The sequence below is a fragment of the Heptranchias perlo genome, chromosome 41, assembly GCF_035084215.1.
Source record: "Heptranchias perlo isolate sHepPer1 chromosome 41, sHepPer1.hap1, whole genome shotgun sequence".
Lineage (NCBI taxonomy): Eukaryota > Metazoa > Chordata > Chondrichthyes > Hexanchiformes > Hexanchidae > Heptranchias > Heptranchias perlo.
This window is the reverse complement of record NC_090365.1, coordinates 9308376-9329152: the sequence shown is the minus strand read 5'-3', so window position 1 is coordinate 9329152 and position 20777 is coordinate 9308376. Positions and strand designations below refer to the sequence as shown.

General features: G+C 46.8%; 1 protein-coding gene across 2 annotated transcripts in view; it reads right to left on the bottom strand.

Annotated features, from left to right (window-relative positions):
• Nucleotides 1-20777, bottom strand: part of LOC137306035 (mitogen-activated protein kinase kinase kinase kinase 5-like) — a 104857-nt gene that overhangs the window by 40929 nt on the left and 43151 nt on the right. For both annotated transcript variants that reach the window (XM_067975059.1, XM_067975060.1), the window contains exons 5-11: nucleotides 20338-20393; nucleotides 12577-12624; nucleotides 9120-9162; nucleotides 3430-3502; nucleotides 2713-2844; nucleotides 1647-1709; nucleotides 82-163 (exon numbers count right to left, since the gene is read on the bottom strand). In XM_067975059.1, coding sequence (XP_067831160.1) covers nucleotides 82-163; nucleotides 1647-1709; nucleotides 2713-2844; nucleotides 3430-3502; nucleotides 9120-9162; nucleotides 12577-12624; nucleotides 20338-20393 — 497 coding nt within the window. The remainder of the gene's footprint in view (nucleotides 1-81; nucleotides 164-1646; nucleotides 1710-2712; nucleotides 2845-3429; nucleotides 3503-9119; nucleotides 9163-12576; nucleotides 12625-20337; nucleotides 20394-20777) is intronic.

Genomic DNA, 20777 nt, shown 5'->3' with positions numbered 1-20777 from the left:
CTGTTAATACGCGGCCACAGGCTAATGTCCCATCTGGAGGTGGGGGCCATATCGCGGCCCTGGACCCGCGGCCATACTTACCGTTAGCATCTTGCTGGCGGCCGGCCGCTTTTTGGGATTCTTCGTTAACGTCTGCTTGGCAAAGTTGTGGAACGCTGAGCTCCTGTGGAGGAAGAGGGCAAAGGTCACGCCTTAACGATAGGTCAAAATCTAACCCCCCTCTAACCCCTCTGCTTCTTTTTATTAATCAGGGGGCAAGAAAGAAGAAATCGTCCACATTTGCCTGACTGTGTGTTCCGGGTAACTGATGGGATTGGTTGCTGTAAACAAGAGGTGTAAGCAGGGCCCAGCGTTTCATTTAGAATTACATAGAATTTACAGCACAGAAACAGGCCATTCGGCCCAACTGGCCCATGCTGATATTTATGCTCCACACGAGCCTCCTCCTACCTCTCTTCATCTAACCCTATCAGCATAACCTTTCTCCCTCATGTATTTATCCAGCTTCCCCTTAAAGGCATCTTTGCTATTCGCCTCAACCTCTCCTTGTGGGAGCGAGTTCCACATTCTCACCGCTCTCTGGGTAAAGAAGTTTCTCCTGAATTCCCTATTGGATTTATTGGTGACTATCTTATATCATCATAGATTTGGACTCCCCGCAAGTGGAAACAGCTTCTCTACGTCTACCCTATCGAACCCCTTCATAACCTTAAAGACCTCAATCAGGTCATTCAGGAATTCTAGGCTCACAACCGCACCTACCCACCCCCCCCCAAAGAATTTCCTGCCCATTGGTTCCTTCTCCTTTTAAGTCTCAGGTCTTCGTGCCCTTGTCTCTCCCACCCCGGTCGATCTCCCTCGGCATGGCCCCCATCTTCACTCCCTCAAGTTCAAGGGACACAGACTTGAGCATATCTGGTGCACAAATCATTTAGCCGCCCATCACCAGAGCAGGCTGGACCACGTCAAGCACTAATGGGCGTCCCTCTCCTCTGCGAACACCATCCACTACTCCAGGAACATTCTGGAATGTAAAGCTAACCCCCGGCCTCTTTCCTTCATCACCAGCCGTTTCCTTAAAGCCCTCTCCTCTGCCCCCTCCACCCAACAACCAGTGCAAGGAGCTCATGGACCTCTTTGTTCCCGAGATTGAGACCAACCGTTCAGCGACCTCTGCTGCATCCCTCCTTTCGCCTTTCCCACCAAGTCAAACCTCTCCCCCGGCCCCCTCACAGGCTTCCCCCCTCCCCAGCCTCAACCTGAGTCTCTAGTTTCTCTCCCATTTCCCCTCTCCGAGCTCATCTTGTTTTCTGGGACATGTTTATCTGAGTGGTCATTTATTAACCCACTACGTAGCATGACGCACTTAAAGAACCCAACACCACGCCTAATTATTGGACAAATATGCATAATTTCTGCCACAAACAAGGGGTTCATCGTTCACTCTCACTCTCTGGATACTTTGTGCACAAGCCCATGTTTTGTTCACATGATACCTATTTGTGCAGAGCACGAATAAAAGGTCCTGAGAAAAATCCCAAATCGTCACAGAGAGAAAACTGGGAAATATGGATAAGATAACAGTTTTAATAAAAATCAATTTATCGGTTACCCACCCTGATTTCAAGATCTGGCTTTAAACTCACCACTTTGCTTTATCCTTTAGCTTGGGTGACTGGTAACCACTTTTGGACATTAGAAAGAGAACTCTGGAAAAACAGAGAGATGGTTATTCCTCACAGCCTCAGAGAGAGAGGGAGAGACAGAGACAGAAGGTCATAGGTTCAAGCCCCACTTCCAGAGACTTGAGCACAAAATCTAGGCTGACACTTCCAACGTAGTACTGAGGGAGTGCTGCATTGTCGGTAGGTGCCGTCTTTCAGATGAGACATTAAATCGAAGCCCCTTCTGCCCTCTCAGGACGTAAAAGATCCCATGGCACTATTTCAAAGAAGAGCAGGGGAGTTCTCCCTGATGTCCTGGCCAATATTTATCCCTCAACCAACACCACCAAAATAAACCAGATTATCTGGTCATTATCACATGGCTGTTTGTGGGACCTTGCTGTGTGCAAATTGGCTGCTGTGTTTCCCTGTTGCTGTAATTCAAAAGTACTTTGTTGGCTATAAAGCGCTTTGGGGCATCTTGAGGATGTGAAAGGCACTATATAAATGCAAGTTCTTCCTTTCATTTAGGGGCACCCCATCCTGTAACAGCAGCTCGGTGCGCAAGGGGTTAATTTTCGAGTGTATTTTTGCACGTGTTCCAATTGATCTCATTGTGAAACTGCCACCCACATCCTGGGCAGCCCACGGTCTCAGGATGCCTGGTGAATCCCAGAGGGCGTAGGTGGGTTCAGACTGTGGTTACAGGAACGTTGCTGTTGGCCGGTCTGGTTTTGCAGACACCCTCGCAGTGAGCCCGGGGTGGGGGGGGAGAGAGACATTTCTGACGCCGCCGTTACTGATCAAGGGCGGCAGGAGGGCTTAGAAGTGGGTTGGAAATTCGGTGAAGTGCTTTGACCTGTGTTAACCCCGAGAAATGGCAATTAAAGGGGCAATGCCAAGCGTCTTGAAGAGCTAGGGAGAAGCTTAACATCCTGGAACTGCAAAGGAACTCAAGGGACACAACGATGGGTCAACGATTCCAATGGGCAGAGCTCTCCATCCAAAATATTGATGAGGGCCAATTAAGATGGCAAGTGGCACCCACCTCAAAGGATGAACGTCAAACATGGGGGGCTGTAGTTCTGCCAGCTCGATGGCAGTGATGCCAACTGCCCAGATGTCGCACAGCTCATTGTATCCGCCTTTGAACTCCACAGCTGCGACTTCAGGGGCCATCCTGCAGAAGGGTCGGGAAACAGAAGGAGCACGAGTGATGGTTATCAGTGTATTGCAAACAAACTATCATAAACCAGGTGAATTTTGAGCATTATTAGCGCCGGGATGCCACACACCCATTAGAGAGGGCATTGACAGAGGGTCAGGAGTCCCACAACCCCTCAGGGGGCATTGGCCAAGGGCTGGGGACTCCACACCCCCTCAGGGAGCATTGGCAGGGAGCTGGGAGTCCCACACCCCCTCAGAAGGCATTGGCAGAGGGTCAGGAGCCCCACAACCCCTCAGGAGGCATAGGCAGACAGCTGTGAGTCCCACACCCCCTCAGGGGGCATTAGCCAAGGGCTGGGGGCTCTACACCCCATTGGGGGGCATTGACAGAGGGTCAGATGCTGATTAATCAGCTGCCTTATTGGTTCCTTATGGGCTGAAGGACGGAGGTGACTCAATCTGGGAAAGAAACTGCCAATCAAAATTAATATGTTTCCTAAATTAATCTTCAATTAATTTTGAATGAAAATACAGAAACATTTCCTAAGAACATTGCCCCTCCCACTCGCGACATTTAATGCCCAGAGTAGAATCGTACCAGTACGGTGTTCCAATGAAGGACATTCTTCGGGCGAAGGTTGCGGTGATTTGTGCCGAAATCCCAAAATCAGCTGGAAAGCAGAGAGGGAGAAGGAACGAATCAGTAGCAGGGTTCAGGCTGTGGGCTTAACACTGAGATCTCACTGTTGCTCCCTCCCATCGAGCTGGAAAAGTCTTTCTCTCCTCAATTATTGTGCACTGACCTCTCCGGTTTCCCTGCCTCCGTCTGTGGCCTTTGCTGCTGCGTATCTTGATATAACAGCACCACTGAGACACCAAATTCAGTGTAGCTCACCCCCTTACTCCCAGGCCAGGCCTTCCCTCCACTCCCAGGCCAGGCCTTCCCTCCACTCCCAGGCCAGGCCTTCCCTTCACACCCAGGCCAAGCCTTCCCTCCACACCCAGGCCAGGCCTTCCCTCCACTCCCAGGCCAGGCCTTCCCTTCACTCCCAGGCCAGGCCTTCCCTTCACACCCAGGCCAGGCCTTCCCTTCACTCTCAGGCCAGGCCTTCCCTCCACACCCAGGCCATGCTTTCCCTCCACTCCCAGGCCAGGCCTTCCCTTCACTCCCAGGCCAGGCCTTCCCTTCACTCCCAGGCCAGGCCTTCCCTCCACTCCCAGGCCTGCCCTTCCCCTCACACGCAGGCCAGGTGTTCCCCTCACATGCAGGGTGGGCCTTCCCCTTACACTGTCTGCATGGTAACCTCGCCTGTATGGACATTCATTTTTGAAAGCAAGACAACTAGAAATGCTTTGAGGAGACGGTATCTCTCTTCTTAAGTTGGGTCCTGGGCAGCCATTACTGAATCACCTGCAGAGAATTCACTATAAACTCCTACAGTACCGTACACTCTACAAATACTTTTAAAGAATCACTCACGAAGGCACAAAAAATAGATTCACGATGCTAAATCTCATCACTTCCGCTGTAAAGCTGTAAGCTGAGGTTTACCCTTCATTATGATTCCAGCTGTTCTTTCAGTCCTACATTCTGGGTCTTTTGGAACAGGAGGAGGCCATTCAGCCCCTTGAGCCTGTTCTGCCATTCAATCAGATCATGGCTGATCATGTTGGCCAAGGCACCGGGGAGAACCCCCCTGCTCTTCTTCGAAATAGTGGCCGTGGAATCTTTTTACGTCCACCTGAGGGGGGCAGACGGGGCCTCGGTTTAACGTCTCATATGAAAGACAGCACCTCCCACAGTGCAGCACTCCCTCGGTACTACACTGGGAGTGTCGGCCTAGATTTTGCGCTGAAGTCTTTGGAGTGGGACTTGAACCCACAACCTTCTGACTCAGAGGCGAGGGAGCTGCCAGAATGATGAGAGAAGATGTGGGGCCTGCTAGGCCAGAGTCCCGCGCTCCCCCGACATAAGCACTGACTGGCCTGACAAAGTCGAGCTCCTGTGACTCACTGGGCCGATACGTTGCCCAGTGTGGTTAGAATGTCGAAACCGGGGAGGTCACAGGTTCGATTCCAGCTTGGCTGATCTCAGTTATGGATCTGCAATTTGCCTTAGTGCCCTCAGCATGGGTTCCTGCTCCTGGTCTCTAAGTGAGGGGCCCTGGTTGAAAAATGCCTGTGGGCGAAGGTTTCAACAGCAGCGCTGACTCATAAGATGACGCTTATCGAGTTACTATGGAGTGAAGCAACACTTGCTATGTGGGCAAACACAGCAGCCAATCTGTGTACCAGTAACGTCCCACACACACAGCAAATAGAGGGGTGACCAGTTAATCTGTTTTTGGTGATGTTGTTTGAGGGAGGAATGTTGGCCAGGACACCGGGAAGAACTCCTCTGCTCTTCTTCCAATGCCATGGGATCTTTAACATACACCTGAACAGGCCTCAGTTAGCATCTTAGCTAAGAGATAGCCAAGAGGTAACACACTGAGCGGCCAGCCAAGATTGTGCGGTCAAGTCCTTGAGTGGGGCTTGAACCCAGAACCTGCGGACATAAAAGTGCTGCCAACCAAAGAAAGAAGAAAGAAAGACTTAGAACACAAGAACATAAGGAATAGGAGCAGGAGTAGGCCATTCGGCCCCTTGAGCCTGCTCCACCATTCAATAAGATCATGGCTGATCTTCGACCTCAACTCCACTTTCCCGCCCTATCCCTTGATTCCCTTAGTGTCCAAAAATCTATCGCTCTCAGTCTTGAATATACTCAACGACTGAGCATCTGGGGTAGAGAATTTCAAATATCCACAACCCTCTGAGTGAAGAAATTTTTCCTCATCTCGGTCCCAAATGGCCGACCCCTTCGATTGAGACTATGGTCCCGAGTTCTAGACTATCAAGCCTGGGGAAACAGCCTCTCAGCACTTACACAGCACCTTTCATGACCTCAGGACCTCCCAAAGCACTTTAAAGCCAATTAAGTACTTTTTGAAGTGTCGTCACTGTTGTAATGTAGGAAATACGGCATTCAATTTGTGCACAGCAAGATCCCACACACAGCAATGAAATAATGGGCCAAATCATCTGTTTTTAGATGTTGGTTGAGGGATAAATATTGGTCAGGACATCTGGGGAAAACTCCCTTGTTCCTCTCTCGATTAGTACCATGTGATATTTTACATGCATCTGAGAGGGCAAATGGGGCCTCAGTTTGGCATCTTATTAGAAAAGCAGCACCTCTGACAGTGCAGCACTCCCTCAGTACTGCATTGGGAGTGTCAGCCTAAACGATATGCTCAAGTCTCTGGAGTGGGACTTGAACCCACAACCTCCTGACTCAGAGGCAAGGGTGCTACCAACTGAGCCACATGTTCTGGCCATGCTTTATACCTTAAGAGGGGTGAGAGGGCTCCAAATGATGTTAGCTGTTGGCAACACCATGCATTGTTGGGTGAAGGTTCACCAGATCACTGGTGACCCTTTTGCTGGGCTTTGCTTGACGACTCTTGCGGGATTCCCCTGCCTGGGGTTCCCCTGGTAACCCCTTGGACCTGACTCATTCAAAAATAGACTGGGTAAAGCAGGCCTGTGTTACAAAAGGAGGTGGGCGGCTTTTACAAAGGTCAAACTTTAAATATAGTGAGAGCGCAGTCATGGAAACTGCATCCCCCATCCTGGGAGGAAACATTGGGAGCCCTGAGATCTCTGCGGGTGATATTAGTGTAAGAACTTCGGTTAAGATGGCATAATGGCGTGTGAGCATAGTCATTTCCAGTCTGTTGAGATGGTTTAGCATCCAGTTCCAGCTCTCTGAGTACAGAACCCCTATCTAGTACCGCCTAACTCAATAAAGTTACATGGGATTACAGAGAAATTACAACACAGAGAGAGGCCATTTGGCCCATCCAGTTCATGCTGGTGTCTATCCTCCACACGAGTCATATCATTAATTCCATGTGCCTGCCCTGTTCCCATATGTCTTTATCCCACTTTCCTTCAACCACCTATCTAACCTATTCCTAAATGCTGACATGGCCTCTACTTCAATCACTAACTATGGTAAGTGTGTTCCCCAGCCTTACAACACTTTGTGTAGACCTCACAATCATTGGAAATAATCAACTTCTATCTTCTCTGCCCCGTCCCTTCATTGCGTTATAATTTTAATCTCCTTTGTTCCAACGATATTTATTCCTCAACCAACACCTACAACAGATTATCTGTTTGTGGGAGCTTGCTGTGCGCAAATGGGCTGCTGTGTTTCCTACAATAGGGGTTGGAGTACAAGAGTAAGGAAGTCTTACTACATTTGTACAGGGCTTTGGTGAGACCTCGCTTGGAGTAGTGCGTACAGTTTTGGTCTCCTTGTCTAAGGAAGGATATATTTGCCTTAGAAGCAGTGCAACAAAGGTTCACTAGATTAATTCCTGGGATGAGAGGGTTGTCCTATGAGGAGAGGTTGAGTAGAATGGGCCCACACTCTCTGGAGTTTAGAAGAATGAGAGGTGATCTCATTGAAACATATAAGATTCTGAGGGGGCTTGACAGGGTAGATGCTGAGAGATTATTTCCTCTGGCTGGAGAGTCTAGAACGAGGGGGCATAGTCACAGGATAAGGGGTCGGACATTTAAGACTGAGATGAGGAGGAATTTCTTCACTCAGAGGGTTGTGAATCTTTGGAGTTCTCTACCCCAGAGGGCTATGGATGCTCAGTCATTGAGAATATTCAAGGCTGAGATCGATAGATTTTTGGGCTCTCGGGGAATCAAGGGATATGGGGATCGGGCAGGAAAGTGGAGTTGAGGTCGAAGATCAGCCAAGATCTGATTCAATGGTGGAGCAGGCCCGAGGGGCCATATGGCCTACTCCTGCTCCTATTTCTTATGTTCTTATGTTCTTACAACAATGACTACACTTCAAAAAGTACTTTATTGGCTGTAAAGTGCTTTGGACGTCCTGAGGCCATGAAAGGTCATTCTTTCTTAACAAAAACACTTCCAAATTTTCAAGTCTTACTTTGTATTTTGTATTTCCTCAAAGCAGGCCACATCCTAATGAATCTGTGTTGTACCCTTTCTAAAGCCTCAACATCCTTCCTATAGTGTGGAGCCCAAAACTGCACACTGTATTTCAACTGTGGTCTTACTCTGCAGTCCCATTCGCTCCTTTGTCTGGTGGTGTGTAACACAAATAGGAATGAGTTGCTCAGGCTTTGCAGGCTTGATTGCCAGTGGTCAGAGGTCACGTGCCACCCATGGGACCATAGGTTAGATGCTCATGAGAACCCTGAATTATGACTGAGAACCCTGACTAGTGACCAAGAACCCTGATTTTCCTGGGGTGGGGCATCTCCTGATCAGCACGCAGGGGGCCCCAGAGCTGTTTAATGAAACAGTGTAGAGGGAGCTTACTCTGTATCTAACCCGTGCTGTACCTGCCCTGGGAGTGTTTGATGGGACAGTGTAGAGGGAGCTTTACTCTGTATCTAACCCGTGCTGTACCTGCTCTGGGAGTGTTTGATGGGACGGTGTAGAGGGAGCTTTACTCTGTATCTAACCCGTGCTGTACCTGCCCTGGGAGTGTTTGATGGGACGGTGTAGAGGGAGCTTTACTCTGTATCTAACCCGTGCTGTACCTGCCCTGGGAGTGTTTGATGGGACGGTGTAGAGGGAGCTTTCCTCTGTATCTAACCCGTGCTGTACCTGCCCTGGGAGTGTTTGATGGGACAGTGTAGAGGGAGCTTTACTCTGTATCTAACCCGTGCTGTACCTGCTCTGGGAGTGTTTGATGGGACGGTGTAGAGGGAGCTTTACTCTGTATCTAACCCGTGCTGTACCTGCCCTGGGAGTGTTTGATGGGACAGTGTAGAGGGAGCTTTACTCTGTATCTAACCCGTGCTGTACCTGCCCTGGGAGTGTTTGATGGGATAGTGTAGAGGGTGCTTTACTCTGTATCTAACCCCGTGCTGTACCTGCCCTGAGAGTGTTTGATGGGACAGTGTAGAGGGAGCTTTACTCTGTATCTAACCCGTGCTGTACCTGTCCTGGGAGTGTTTGATGGGACAGTGTAGAGGGAGCTTTACTCTGTATCTAACCCGTGCTGTACCTGCCCTGGGAGTGTTTGATGGGACAGTGTAGAGGGAGCTTTACTCTGTATCTAACCTGTACTGTACCTGCCCTGGGAGTGTTTGATGGGACAGTGTAGAGGGAGCTTTACTCTGTATCTAACCCGCAGTAGGAGTGTTTGATGAAAGTTAAAATATATGTCAGCCTGTCTGTGTGACTCACCTAATTTCACGTCCCCATTGTCATTGATGAGAATGTTTGCTCCCTGCAGAGAGAAAAGAAACCAGGTTAACATTAACCGAAAGAGCACAAGTCATTCCCCGTGTGAGTGTCAGCACAATCTCAGTTTATGGTACAGACATGTTCGCACGCACACATATATTCCCATGGTAGACATGAGTGCACACTCACTCAGACTTAAACATGTGTGAGCACATCATCAGACACACACATGTGTGAATACATGTCCACACACACACGCACACTGATCCAGAGTGACACGGTGAGGTACTGGTCAGTAATTCGAACTAGCCGTTAAACTGAGAGTGAAGTAGTCCAGTGCCCTGAAGCCAGCTTGTTCAGGATTCTGTGTTCTACTCTTCGATGCTTTGTTCTACCAGAAGGTGTGATGTGTGCTGGCAGGAGCGTCATGGGAAGAGCAAAGTTGCATTGATGAAGAGCCTGATCAATAACTCAATTGAAGTGTTGTTATGCGGATAAATGTAGTTGAAAAGATACAAATGATGCAAGCATATTGGGAGCCTCTGGTAATTTCTAATAATTGATGCCATTTGTCCCAGCTGTTGTATTGCAGGAACTTAGCACCAATGAATGACTGAGAACTACAACACTGTGTATATGATAACTATACTGTGAGTAGTATATTAAATATACCAACACACTATAAAACTATACTGTGAGTAGTATATTAAATATACCAACACACTATAAAACTATACTGTGAGTAGTATATTAAATATACCAACACACTATATAACAACTATACTGAGTAGTATATTAAATATACCAACACACTATAAAACTATACTGTGAGTAGTATATTAAATATACCAACACACTATAAAATTATACTGTGAGTAGTATATTAAATATACCAACACACTATATAATAACTATACTGTGCGTAGTATATTAAATATACCAACACACTATATAATAACTACACTGTGCGTAGCATATTAAATATACCAGCACATTATATATTAACTACATCGTGCATTGTATCTAAATATATCACACACTGTATATATTAGTTATATTGTACTGTACATCATACATTATAATAACTGATTATACTAACTGTACAGCATATGTTAAATGTACCAAACATCACATATTTAACTATACTGCTGTATTCAGTATAACATTATTAGGAGCTTGGCATCAGTGAATAACTGGGAAATAAAACACACAGTGTATATATTAATTATATTGCACACTGTATATTAAATATAGCACACATTGCATATGTCATCTATACACTGTATATTAAATATAGCACACATTGCATATGTCATCTATACTCTGTATATTAAATATAGCACACGTTGCATATATTATCTATACTTTGCACTGTATATTAAATATAGCACACATTGTGACTGTGACCATGGTGAACTATCCCTCCTCATCCTTCTCGGCCTGTCTGCAGCCTTTAACACAGTTGACCACACCATCCTCCTCCAACGCCTCTCCTCCATTGTCCAGCTGCGTGGGACTGCGTTCAGGAAAATGTGGTCCACATGTAGCCTAACCAGCCTGAATGTGGAGCCGGGAGGAGCAGGGGTGCTCCCAGTTTTAAAGATTTTGATTTTTTCTTTGCAAGCAAGAACAAGTTTGAAAAGCTCTGGGTACCAAATCTGTTGTACTGTATCACAATTTGTGTTAAATCCGTATCTATAATCTGTTAAAAATCGAACATCTGCACAGACTTTCCATCTGCAAAACCTACTTTCCATTGTTACATTTTTGTCACACTTTTGTGTCAACTTTTTCCGTTATGAATTCGTATGTCCACAATTATAATGGAATGTGCCTATGTAAACTTGTCACGCTGTAATTACACCCTCCTGCCAGTGGTGGCATGGTCTTGTGTCTCCACAGCCTGTTACTTCTGAGAAACTGCTCTGCTCGAAGCAACTGTGCTTCTCTGCTTCCCAAATTGCCATAAGCTTTTCTGCTTAACTACAAATAATAATATAAAGTCAGTATTATATAAAAATAAGGACAGAATGCATAATTTTAGAAAGACTTGCATTTATACAGTGCCTTTCATAACCTCAGGATGTCCCAAAGCTCTTTACAACCAATTAAGTACTTTTTTGGAGTGTAGTCACTGTTGTGATGTAGGAGACATGGCAGCCAATTTGCGCATAGCAAGCTCCCACAAACAGCAATGTGGTGATGGCCAGATAATCTGTTTTAGAGATGCTGGTTAAGGGATACATATTAGGCCAGGACACCTGGGAGAACTCCTTTGTTCTTTTTCAAAACAGTGCCATGGCATCTTTTATATCCACCTGAGAGGGCAGAGGGGGCCTCGGTTTATCATTTCATCCAAAAGTAAGACTTGAAGCCACAACCTTCTCACTCAGGGGCAAGAGTGCTACCCACTGAGCCACGGCTGATGGGGACAGATTTATATCTGCATGGCCTGGTCCAATAACCTCCCACCTTCTAATCCTGATATACCTGAAGACTACACTTGTTTGTGACTCCCCGTGTGCAACATCACAGGAGATGAGTTAGTATATATATCAAATTTTAAAAGGTGTATACATCTTGAAACAGCATGTCTACAATTTGTACCAATAATTTAAAAACAACACATTATCTGTGGAACGTAGGAACAGGAGTAGGCCATTCAGCCCCTCGAGCCTGTTCAGCCATTCATCTAGATCATGATTGATCTGTGTATCTTAACTCGCCTTGGTTCTGTAACCCTTACCTTGTCTTAACTAACAAAAATCTATCAATCTCAGTTTTGAAATTTTCAATTGACCCCCAGCCTCACAGCTTTTTTTTGGGGGGGTGTTGGGGGGAGTTCCAGATTTCCACTGCCCTTTGTGTGAAGAAATGCATTCTGACATCACCCCAGAACGGCCTAGCTCTAATTCTAAGGTTATACTATCTATATCCTTTCATGTGAAAACCCTTTTCCCAGCACTTTATCCTCTTTAAATACTCGGGTCCAATACTATGGGCCGTTGACTAATAAATAACTGAAAACCTTATGTGAGGCGTACACTTCCTGTGGCAAATGTTAATCCCCGTTGCCATAATTTATGGTCACACTTTTCTGTCAACATTTCCCGTTGTAACTTGCTGTCCCAACATTTCCCATTCAAGGTGAAGCTAGATAAGCACACGAAACAGAAAGGAATAGAAGGATATGCTGATATGGGGTAGATGAAGTAGTAAGGGAGCATAAACACCAGCATAGACCAGTTGGGCCGAATGGCCTGTATCCGTGCTGTAGACGCAATGTAATTAAATTTTGGTATGTCAACAGTCATGGTGTAGTTACGTGCTCTGGCCACTAGGTGGTGCGGTGGCGCAAATTTTTGAAATCTCTTTGCCAACTCTGTCACCATTTTGGATATAAAAAAATGTTATATTTATCATTTGACCAATAAAAATTGATGCTGGGATAACATACCTTGATATCTCGGTGTATCTTCCCCTGATTGTGCAGATATTCCAAACCCTAAAGATAAACAAAGTACAAAATAGTTTGAATTAAGGGTCCATTCCACTCTTCTGCCCAATTCTCTTCCCATCCGCCCTGCAGGTGCTGATTCAAAGAAGTCACTGCACAGAAGGAGGCCATTCGGCCCATTGTATCTGTGCCAGAGTCAGCTCTTCAGCTGTTTTTTTTTATTCGCTCATGGGATGTGGGCGTCGCTGGCAAGGCCAGCATTTATTGCCCATCCATAATTGCCCTTCAGAAGGTGGTGGTGAGCCGCCTTCTTGAACTGTTGCTGTAATTGGATTCTTGTTGTGGCACAGCACCATCTGCCAGTTACCCTTCGGTGTCTCAACCAAACTTCATGTGTGAGCCTTGACGGCCAGTGTTAATAGGCTATTCAACCATGGGGAGTCATTTGTAGCTTGATGCATAGGGCATCACTACTTTATGGGAAGGGCTAGATGGACTAGTTGGTATTTTCATGTCCGTCATTTTTGTATTTCAAAGTCGCTGGATGGCGATCAGGGGCAGGGACCATGGCTGATTTCCCCATCCCTGTGCCAATGGTGCTGTGGCCAAGTGTAGGCCTAAAGTGCAGCAGCAACTGAAACCAGCTAAATCAGCACAGTTTGAGAATCATAAATGGGACTTTTCTGATCTATACGATTCAGTTCACACTGCACGGCACATTAAACATCTACTCCCTCCACCACCAGTGCACAGTGGCTACAGTGTGCCCTATCTACAGGATGCACTGTAGCAACTCGCCAAGGCTTCTTCAACAGCGCCTCCCAAACCCGTGACCTCCACCACCTAGAAGGACAAGGGCAGCAGGTGCATGGGAACAACATCACCTTCAAGGTCTCCTCCAAGTCACACACCATCCCGACTTGGATATATATCAGCCGTTCCTTCATTGTCGCTGGGTCAAAAATCCTGGAACTCCCTACCTAACAGCACTGTGGGAGAACCGTCACCACACGGACTGCAGTGGTTTAAGAAGGCGGCTCACCACCACCTTCTCAAGGACAACTGAAATGGGGCAATGAATGTCGGCTTTGCTAACGACGCCCATATCCCAGTGAGCTGTGGGGGGACGCTCCCACATCCAGTAATTTAAGGATTGACCCCAATATTGGTCATTGTTACAATTGGTTATTCTGCACTGACCGATGGAGTTTAGTTTTCCAGCGTTCCAAGGGACTGTCTCCAAATGTCTCCTAAAGTGTATAGGCGTGATCTCTTTCATTTGGAGTCCATCTATAAAATGAGGGGCCCCTTCCCCTTTTTGTAGTTTAAGATGACCCAGGACAGAATCTTTCCAGCATGTTCTTAGGAAGTTGTGCAAACTGAACAGCCAAAAGAGAAATCAGGGATCAGGTTTAAAAAAAAATTTCTCCCAGGAGACACAGTTAAAATAAGCAGGAATTGTCTGTAATAGAAATCCAGCTCTTAAACCCTAATAAAAACAGAAAGTGACAGAAACATACAGCAGGCCAGTCAGCATCTGTATAAAGGAAAGAGCTTATGACAATTCAGGTGGGAACTCTTCATGAAAGGAAGAATAAAGGACGTGCATTTATATAGCACCTTTTACAACCTCAGGATGTCCCAAAGTGCTTCACAGCCAATGGAGCACTTTTGAAGTGTAGTCACTGTTGTAATGTAGAAAACGCCGCAGCCAATTTGCGCACAGCAAGATCCCACAAACAGCAACGTGATAAATGACCGGGTAATCTGTTTTAGTGATGTTGGTTGCGGGATAAATGTCGGCCAGGACACCTCCCCTGCTCTTTCTTGAGTAGTGCCATGGAATCTTTTACACTCTCCCGACAGGGCAGATGTAACCACTCCTTCACTACTGCGCTGAAGTGCCAACTTAACAACAGAGGAATTTCTAGACGAAATAAGACCAAGATCCATCTGGTTCACCTTCTACCATCCTGGTAGTCGCATGATACAACAATAATGGAATTTTTGACTAATCACAGTGATCAATCTCTATCAATTAGTCTACAACAGACCCAGACATGAGGCGAGGTAAACCCCCAGTGGTGGAGAGCTTTGGGAACCATAGGTCCAAAGTCACCTTCTTCCTCCCAAACATACTCCACTTACCACATGTCATGTCTCAAATTACTCATATGCTGTGTTCCAAAATATTATTTTCTGAAAGAAATCTATCTAATTTGGATTTGAATGAATCAGTACTAACTGTTCCCCAGGGAGCCTGTTCCATAGATTGACCACCCGCTCACTGAAATATTGTTTCCGCAGATTAGCTTTGAATTTACCCTCCCTTTTAAGTGCAGGCCGTGTCCCCTGACTCTACCGTTCTGGACAAGGTGAAACAGCTTGTAATGGTCGACATTATCCAGTCCCTTTAGAATCCGAAAAACAGCGATCGGATCACCTCTCAACCTTCCCTTTTCCAGTGAGAACACGCTCAATTTATCTAATCGCTCCTCATAATCTAATTCCTCCATCTCCTCAATCAAGGCGGCTAATGGAATGTTGGCCTTTATATCGAGAGGACTGGAGTACAAGGGGGCAGAAGTTATGCTGCAGCTATACAAAACCCTGGTTAGACCGCACCTGGAGTACTGTGAGCAGTTCTGGGCACCGCACCTTCGGAAGGACATATTGGCCTTGGAGGGAGTGCAGCGTAGGTTTACTGGAATGATACCCGGACTTCAAGGGTTAAGTTACGAGGAGAGATTACACAAATTGGGGTTGTATTCTCTAGAGTTTCGAAGGTTAAGGGGTGATCTGATCGAAGTTTATAAGATATTAAGGGGAACGGATAGGGTGGATAGAGAGAAACTATTTCCGCAGGTTGGGGATTCTAGGAGTCGGGGGCACAGTCTAAAAATTAGAGCCAAACCTTTCAGGAGTGAGATTAGAAAACGTTTCTACACACAAAGGGTGGTAGAAGTTTGGAACTCTCTTCCGCAAACGGCAATTGATGCTAGCTCAATTGCTAAATTTAAATCTGAGATAGATAGCTTTTTGGCAACCAAAGGTATTAAGGGATATGGGCCAAAGGCAGGTATATGGAGTTAGATCACAGATCAACCATGATCTTATCAAATGGCGGAGCAGGCACGAGGGGCTGAATGGCCTACTCCTGTTCCTATGTTCCTATTCTGGTTGCCCCCTTCTGTATCCTTTCAATAGCTGCAACATCCTTTTTGTGTATGACCAGAACTGTACCCAGTATTCTAAGTGCAGTGGCACCAATGATTTATAAAGTGGCAGGATTACCTCACTATTTTGGATCAATATTGACATTTTAACACATCCCAACATCTGATTTGCTTTACTTAAAATGATAACTTCAATTTATTGTGAATCAGGACCCTCGGATCTCTTTAATTTTCCATGCACATTATTCTCTTTCCATTTCGTCCCTTCGTGGATTTTTTGGCCCTATGAGAAGCACTTTACATTGCTGCCACCCATCTTGCCCGATTCCCAAGTATGTTCTGGTCCTCCTGTAGCTTATCCTGTGCAGCTTTGGAGTCCACCACCTTCAGTAGCTTTGTATCATCTGCACATTTAGCTACTGTGCTCGTGACTCCCAGCTTCGGATCATGTATGGAGATGCTAAGCAAAAGAGGTCCCAAAACACACTCCACTGTACTCCAATCCCTAGAGTGGGGTTTGAGCCTACAATTTTCTGACTCAGAGGCTGATATATTAGAATAGGAGAGTGAGGGTCAGGTTGACACTGTTGGTGGTGGACTTTGCACATACTCTTTGGGGGAAGTCTATTTTAAAGATACTTTAAATAAGTATCCAGTGTGTTTCCAACAGTATGATCCTTGGCACTCATCCGAACTGCAAACCGCTTTAACGCTCCAGGATTGGCCTGGATTCTCCAGGAATTGAAAATTAATCTCCAGGACACTGCTGCGAGCAACACCCGGGAGAAAAATCATCGGGGCAATAAAAAGAATGTTTTTATTTCATTTTCTTTGAACACTTCTGTTTATTATTCATAAAAATATTGGAGATGGGGAAAAAGTGCTGTTTGACAGTCAAGAATCATCCAGTTGGGGAACGAAGAGTCCAATTGGCCGTGGGAAGGCGGGGCTCCGCGGGGGCGGGGCTGTTGGAGGCAGGAGGTCATGTGATGAAACCTCCAGAAATACATTCAACCAAAGTTGGCAACCCCAGAGACCCAAGACCTGCATCAAATATTTGCAACCAGAGTACGAATTTCTGAGGCACTCCCTTAAATGGAAAGAAACCTGAATAGTCTTCCTCTACAATAACAGTCGGGCCCACAAGAAAGGGAAGCCTCCAGTTTGCGGTGTTGCAGCAAGGATGTCATCAAACTGCACCAGTTTCAACGAAACCTGTCTGGGTGCACAAGGCGACTGCAAGGAAACAATTAATCACAGCTCACGTAGAGCAGTGCTCTGAGCCTTTACTCAGGCTCAGAGCACACCTCCACGTTTGCATCGAGTGATCGCGGCCATCGCTGCCACCTCTGTGGTGCCATCGGCCAAGGTTGGCACTTACGTAACCCAGGCGACGCACTTCAGCTTCATCTCTTCCCGCACCAACAACCCGGTCACACAGCGGGCAAAACGCCAACTCGCTCGCCGGTATGTGTCTCGGTCAGAACTCAAGGCCACGTACATCCTGAAGTGGCAAACTGCAGTTCCGACTCACCGACTTCCCTCTGGTGAGCAGTCGAACCCCTGCTAGACCAGGACACTTCGCCAGTTCAATTCTGCGCTAACTTAGCTTTCCATGGCTAGGGTAGTCTCAATGTACCTGGGGTTGGGGGAAAATCAGGTTCGGGAGGGCTGTCAGCGAGCTCGAGCTGAGTGGGATGGGAGGGGAACATTACTGGAGTCATCAAATACCCTTCCTAAAGAGCAGGCGCCACCATCGACTCTGCCAATGGAGACCGTGCCAGCTCTACTTTCCCTTCTTAGCACTGAAACGGCCCCAATCAAAGTCACAAATGATATTCTCTATGACGGTGACCATGGTTCCCCAATCCCTTCTTCTCCTCCTTGACTTGTCTGCAGTGTTTTGATCTCCCACACCTCTCCATCGTCCAGCTCCGTGGGACTGCTCTCGCTTGGTTCCACTTTTAACTATCCAATTGTAGCCAGAGCATCTCCAGCAGTGGCTTCTCTTCCTGCTCTAGCACCGTTACCACTGGAGCACCCTAAGGATCGACCCTTGACACCCTCCTCTTCCGTATCTACATACTGCTCCTTGGCGACACCATCCGGAGGCATGTACACTGGTGACGCCCAGCTCTCCACTCAACATCTCCTTCAACCCATCCACTGCCTCTCTGTTGTCAGGCTGCTTGTCCGACATCCAGTGCTGGATGAGCATGCAATTTCCTCCAGTTAAGCATTGAGAAGTCCGAAGCCATTGTCTTTGGCCCCATACCCTCTCCACCAATTCCATTCACGTTCCCGAAAACTGTTTAACCAGACTGTTTGCAACTTCAGCATCCTATTTAACCCTGTGGCTGAGCCTCCAACCTCACATCCTCTCTATCACAAAGACCGCCTACTTCCACCCCCGTAACATCACCCACCTCTGCCTCTGCCTCGGCCCATCTGCTGCTGAAACCCTCATCCATGCTTTTGTCACTTCCAGTCTCAACTATTCCAATGCTCTCCAGGCCGGCCTCCCCTTCTCCACCCTCTGTAAACTTCAGCTCCTCCAAAACTCTGCTGCCCGTGTCCTATCCCGCACCAAGTCCCACTCACCCATCACCCCAATGCTCGTTGACCTGTATTGGCTCCTGCTCCCCCAGTGACAAATTTTAAATTCTCATCCTTGTTTTCAAATCCCTCCATGGCCTCGCCCCTCCCTATCTCTGTTACCTCCTCCAGCCCTACAGTTCTCTGAGACCTCTGCGTTTCTCCAACTCTGGCCTCTTGTGCATCCCCCACTTCCTTTGCCCCGCCATTGGCGGCCGTGCCTTCAGCCGTCGAGGCTGCATGCTCTGAAATTCCCTCCCTAAACCTCTTCACCTCCCTCTCCTCCACAGACCCACGACTTTGACCAAGCTTTGACCATCTTAATATCTCCTTCTTTGGCTCAGCGTTCACTGTTGTCTGATTACCCATCAGTGAAGCCCCTCGGGTCGTTTTCTACATTAAAGGCGCCATATTAATGCAAGTTCTTGTTGTTGACAAGAACGGGGTGGGAGAGGGGATGGGAAGAAATGAAGAAAAATATGTCCCATGTCCAGGCAGGAAGCTGGAATATCGCAATGTAATCGAAGCCAGTTAGAGCTGGTAATAGAGAAGTGATGGTAGAGAGATCAGCAAGATAATTTGGAGGAATCACTTCGGTGCTCCTTAGGCTAAATGAGACTAAAGAGCAGAAAAGTAAATTTTAAGATCAGTAACCTCTTCAAAAAGGAGCTTATCCGGCCGGCAATGGAGGAAGATGTTAGGGATGGGGACAGACTGAGATGATAAAACACACCACGGGACTTTTTAAAATGAATTCTCGGGATGTGGGCATCGCTGGCAAGGCCGGCATTTATTGACCATCTGCACTTGCCCTGAGAAGGTGGTGATGGGCCTTCCTTTTGAACTACCGGTGGCAGTTTGATACAATTGAGTGGCTTGCTCGGTAACTTCAGAGAGCAGTTAAGAGTCAACTACGTTGGTGTGAGACTGGAGTCACATATAGGCCCTGACCTGGTAAGGACAACTGTGTTTCTTGCCTAAAGAACATTAGTGAATCAGTTGAGTTTTTACAACAATCCAACAGCTTTTCATGGTCATTTTTACAGATTTAATTTCCAGATTGGTCTTTTTTATTTAAAACTTAATTCAAGCTCTCAACTTGCCATGGTGGGATTTGGACTCACACACTCCAGATTACTAGCCCAATAACATAACAACTACACTACCATACCCTGGAACATATACAGTCCTGTGCTGCTTGGGGGCCAGGTTTGTTCTCAGAGGACAGCAGACCAGAAGTACAAGGAAGGGCAAATATTCGGGGGTTTTGCTCGATCCCCTTTGGGACATCAGCAGAAACAGTAACTTGCCTTTAGCATAGTAAAACGTCCCAAGGCACTTCCCAGGAGCGATTATCAAACAAAATTTGACACTGAGCCACATAAGGAGGTATTAGGACAGGTGACCAAAAGCTTGGTCAAAGAGGTAGGTTTTAAGGAGCATATTAAAGGAGGAGAGAGAGGTAGAGAGGCGGAGAGGTTTAGGGAGGGAATTCTAGAGCTTAGGACCTAGGCAGATGAAGGCACGGCCGCCAATGGTGCAGCAATTAAAATCAGGGATGCGCAAAAGGCCAGAATTGGAGGAGCACAGAGATCTCGGAGAGTTGTAGGGCTGGAGGAGGTCACAAGGCCGTGGACGGGTTTGAAAAAAGGATGAAAATTTTAAAATCGAGGCATTGCCGGACCAAGACCCAATGTAGGTCAGAGAGCACCAGTATTTGGAGATTATCGATGGGGTCCGATGACCTTTCCCCCTTTCCAAGACTTTCTTATAGTTTTATAAGTCAGAATCTGTCCATTGTGTGACACACACTCCAGTGGGTGAAAGGTTATTGACTGTTTATCTAATTTGAGATCGAGGTGAATGAAACGGAGTTCATGCTGGAGAAGGACTCCCTCAGAGATGAGTCATGGACAACCAGTCTGGAGCATGCTCACTTTGCTGCATCTCCCACACTCCAAACGCCAAACTATCCCACAACGCCTCTCACCTGTAGCGTCTCTCTGCTGATGTAAGCGATCTGTAACTCGGAGAGCGGGCCCGTTACTGGCAGGAGAAAGAAAGGAGAAGTTAACACTGGTTACACGCCCATCGCAAATCAGTCTTTGTGCTAGCAGAAATAAAAGGGGAAGCCTTCAGTTTCACATCCGTAAATGAGGGGTGCAGGTGTCAACCAAGAGTCACAGTTGGTATCGCACCTTCACTCTTTCCTTCTTAACTTCAGTTTCCATATTGCACTCATATCTGTTAAGACTACAGTGACCTTGAGAACACTCCCTTTATCCATGGAGAGGTTCAGTGGTTTGGTGCACTGCCTAAGTGGTGCTAAACCTCATCAACCAAGAGGGTCCCAGGTTTAACCCCTAGTCTTTGCTCAACTAGCCATTGCCTCTACTTATAGAATCATAGAAGTTTACAACATGGAAACAG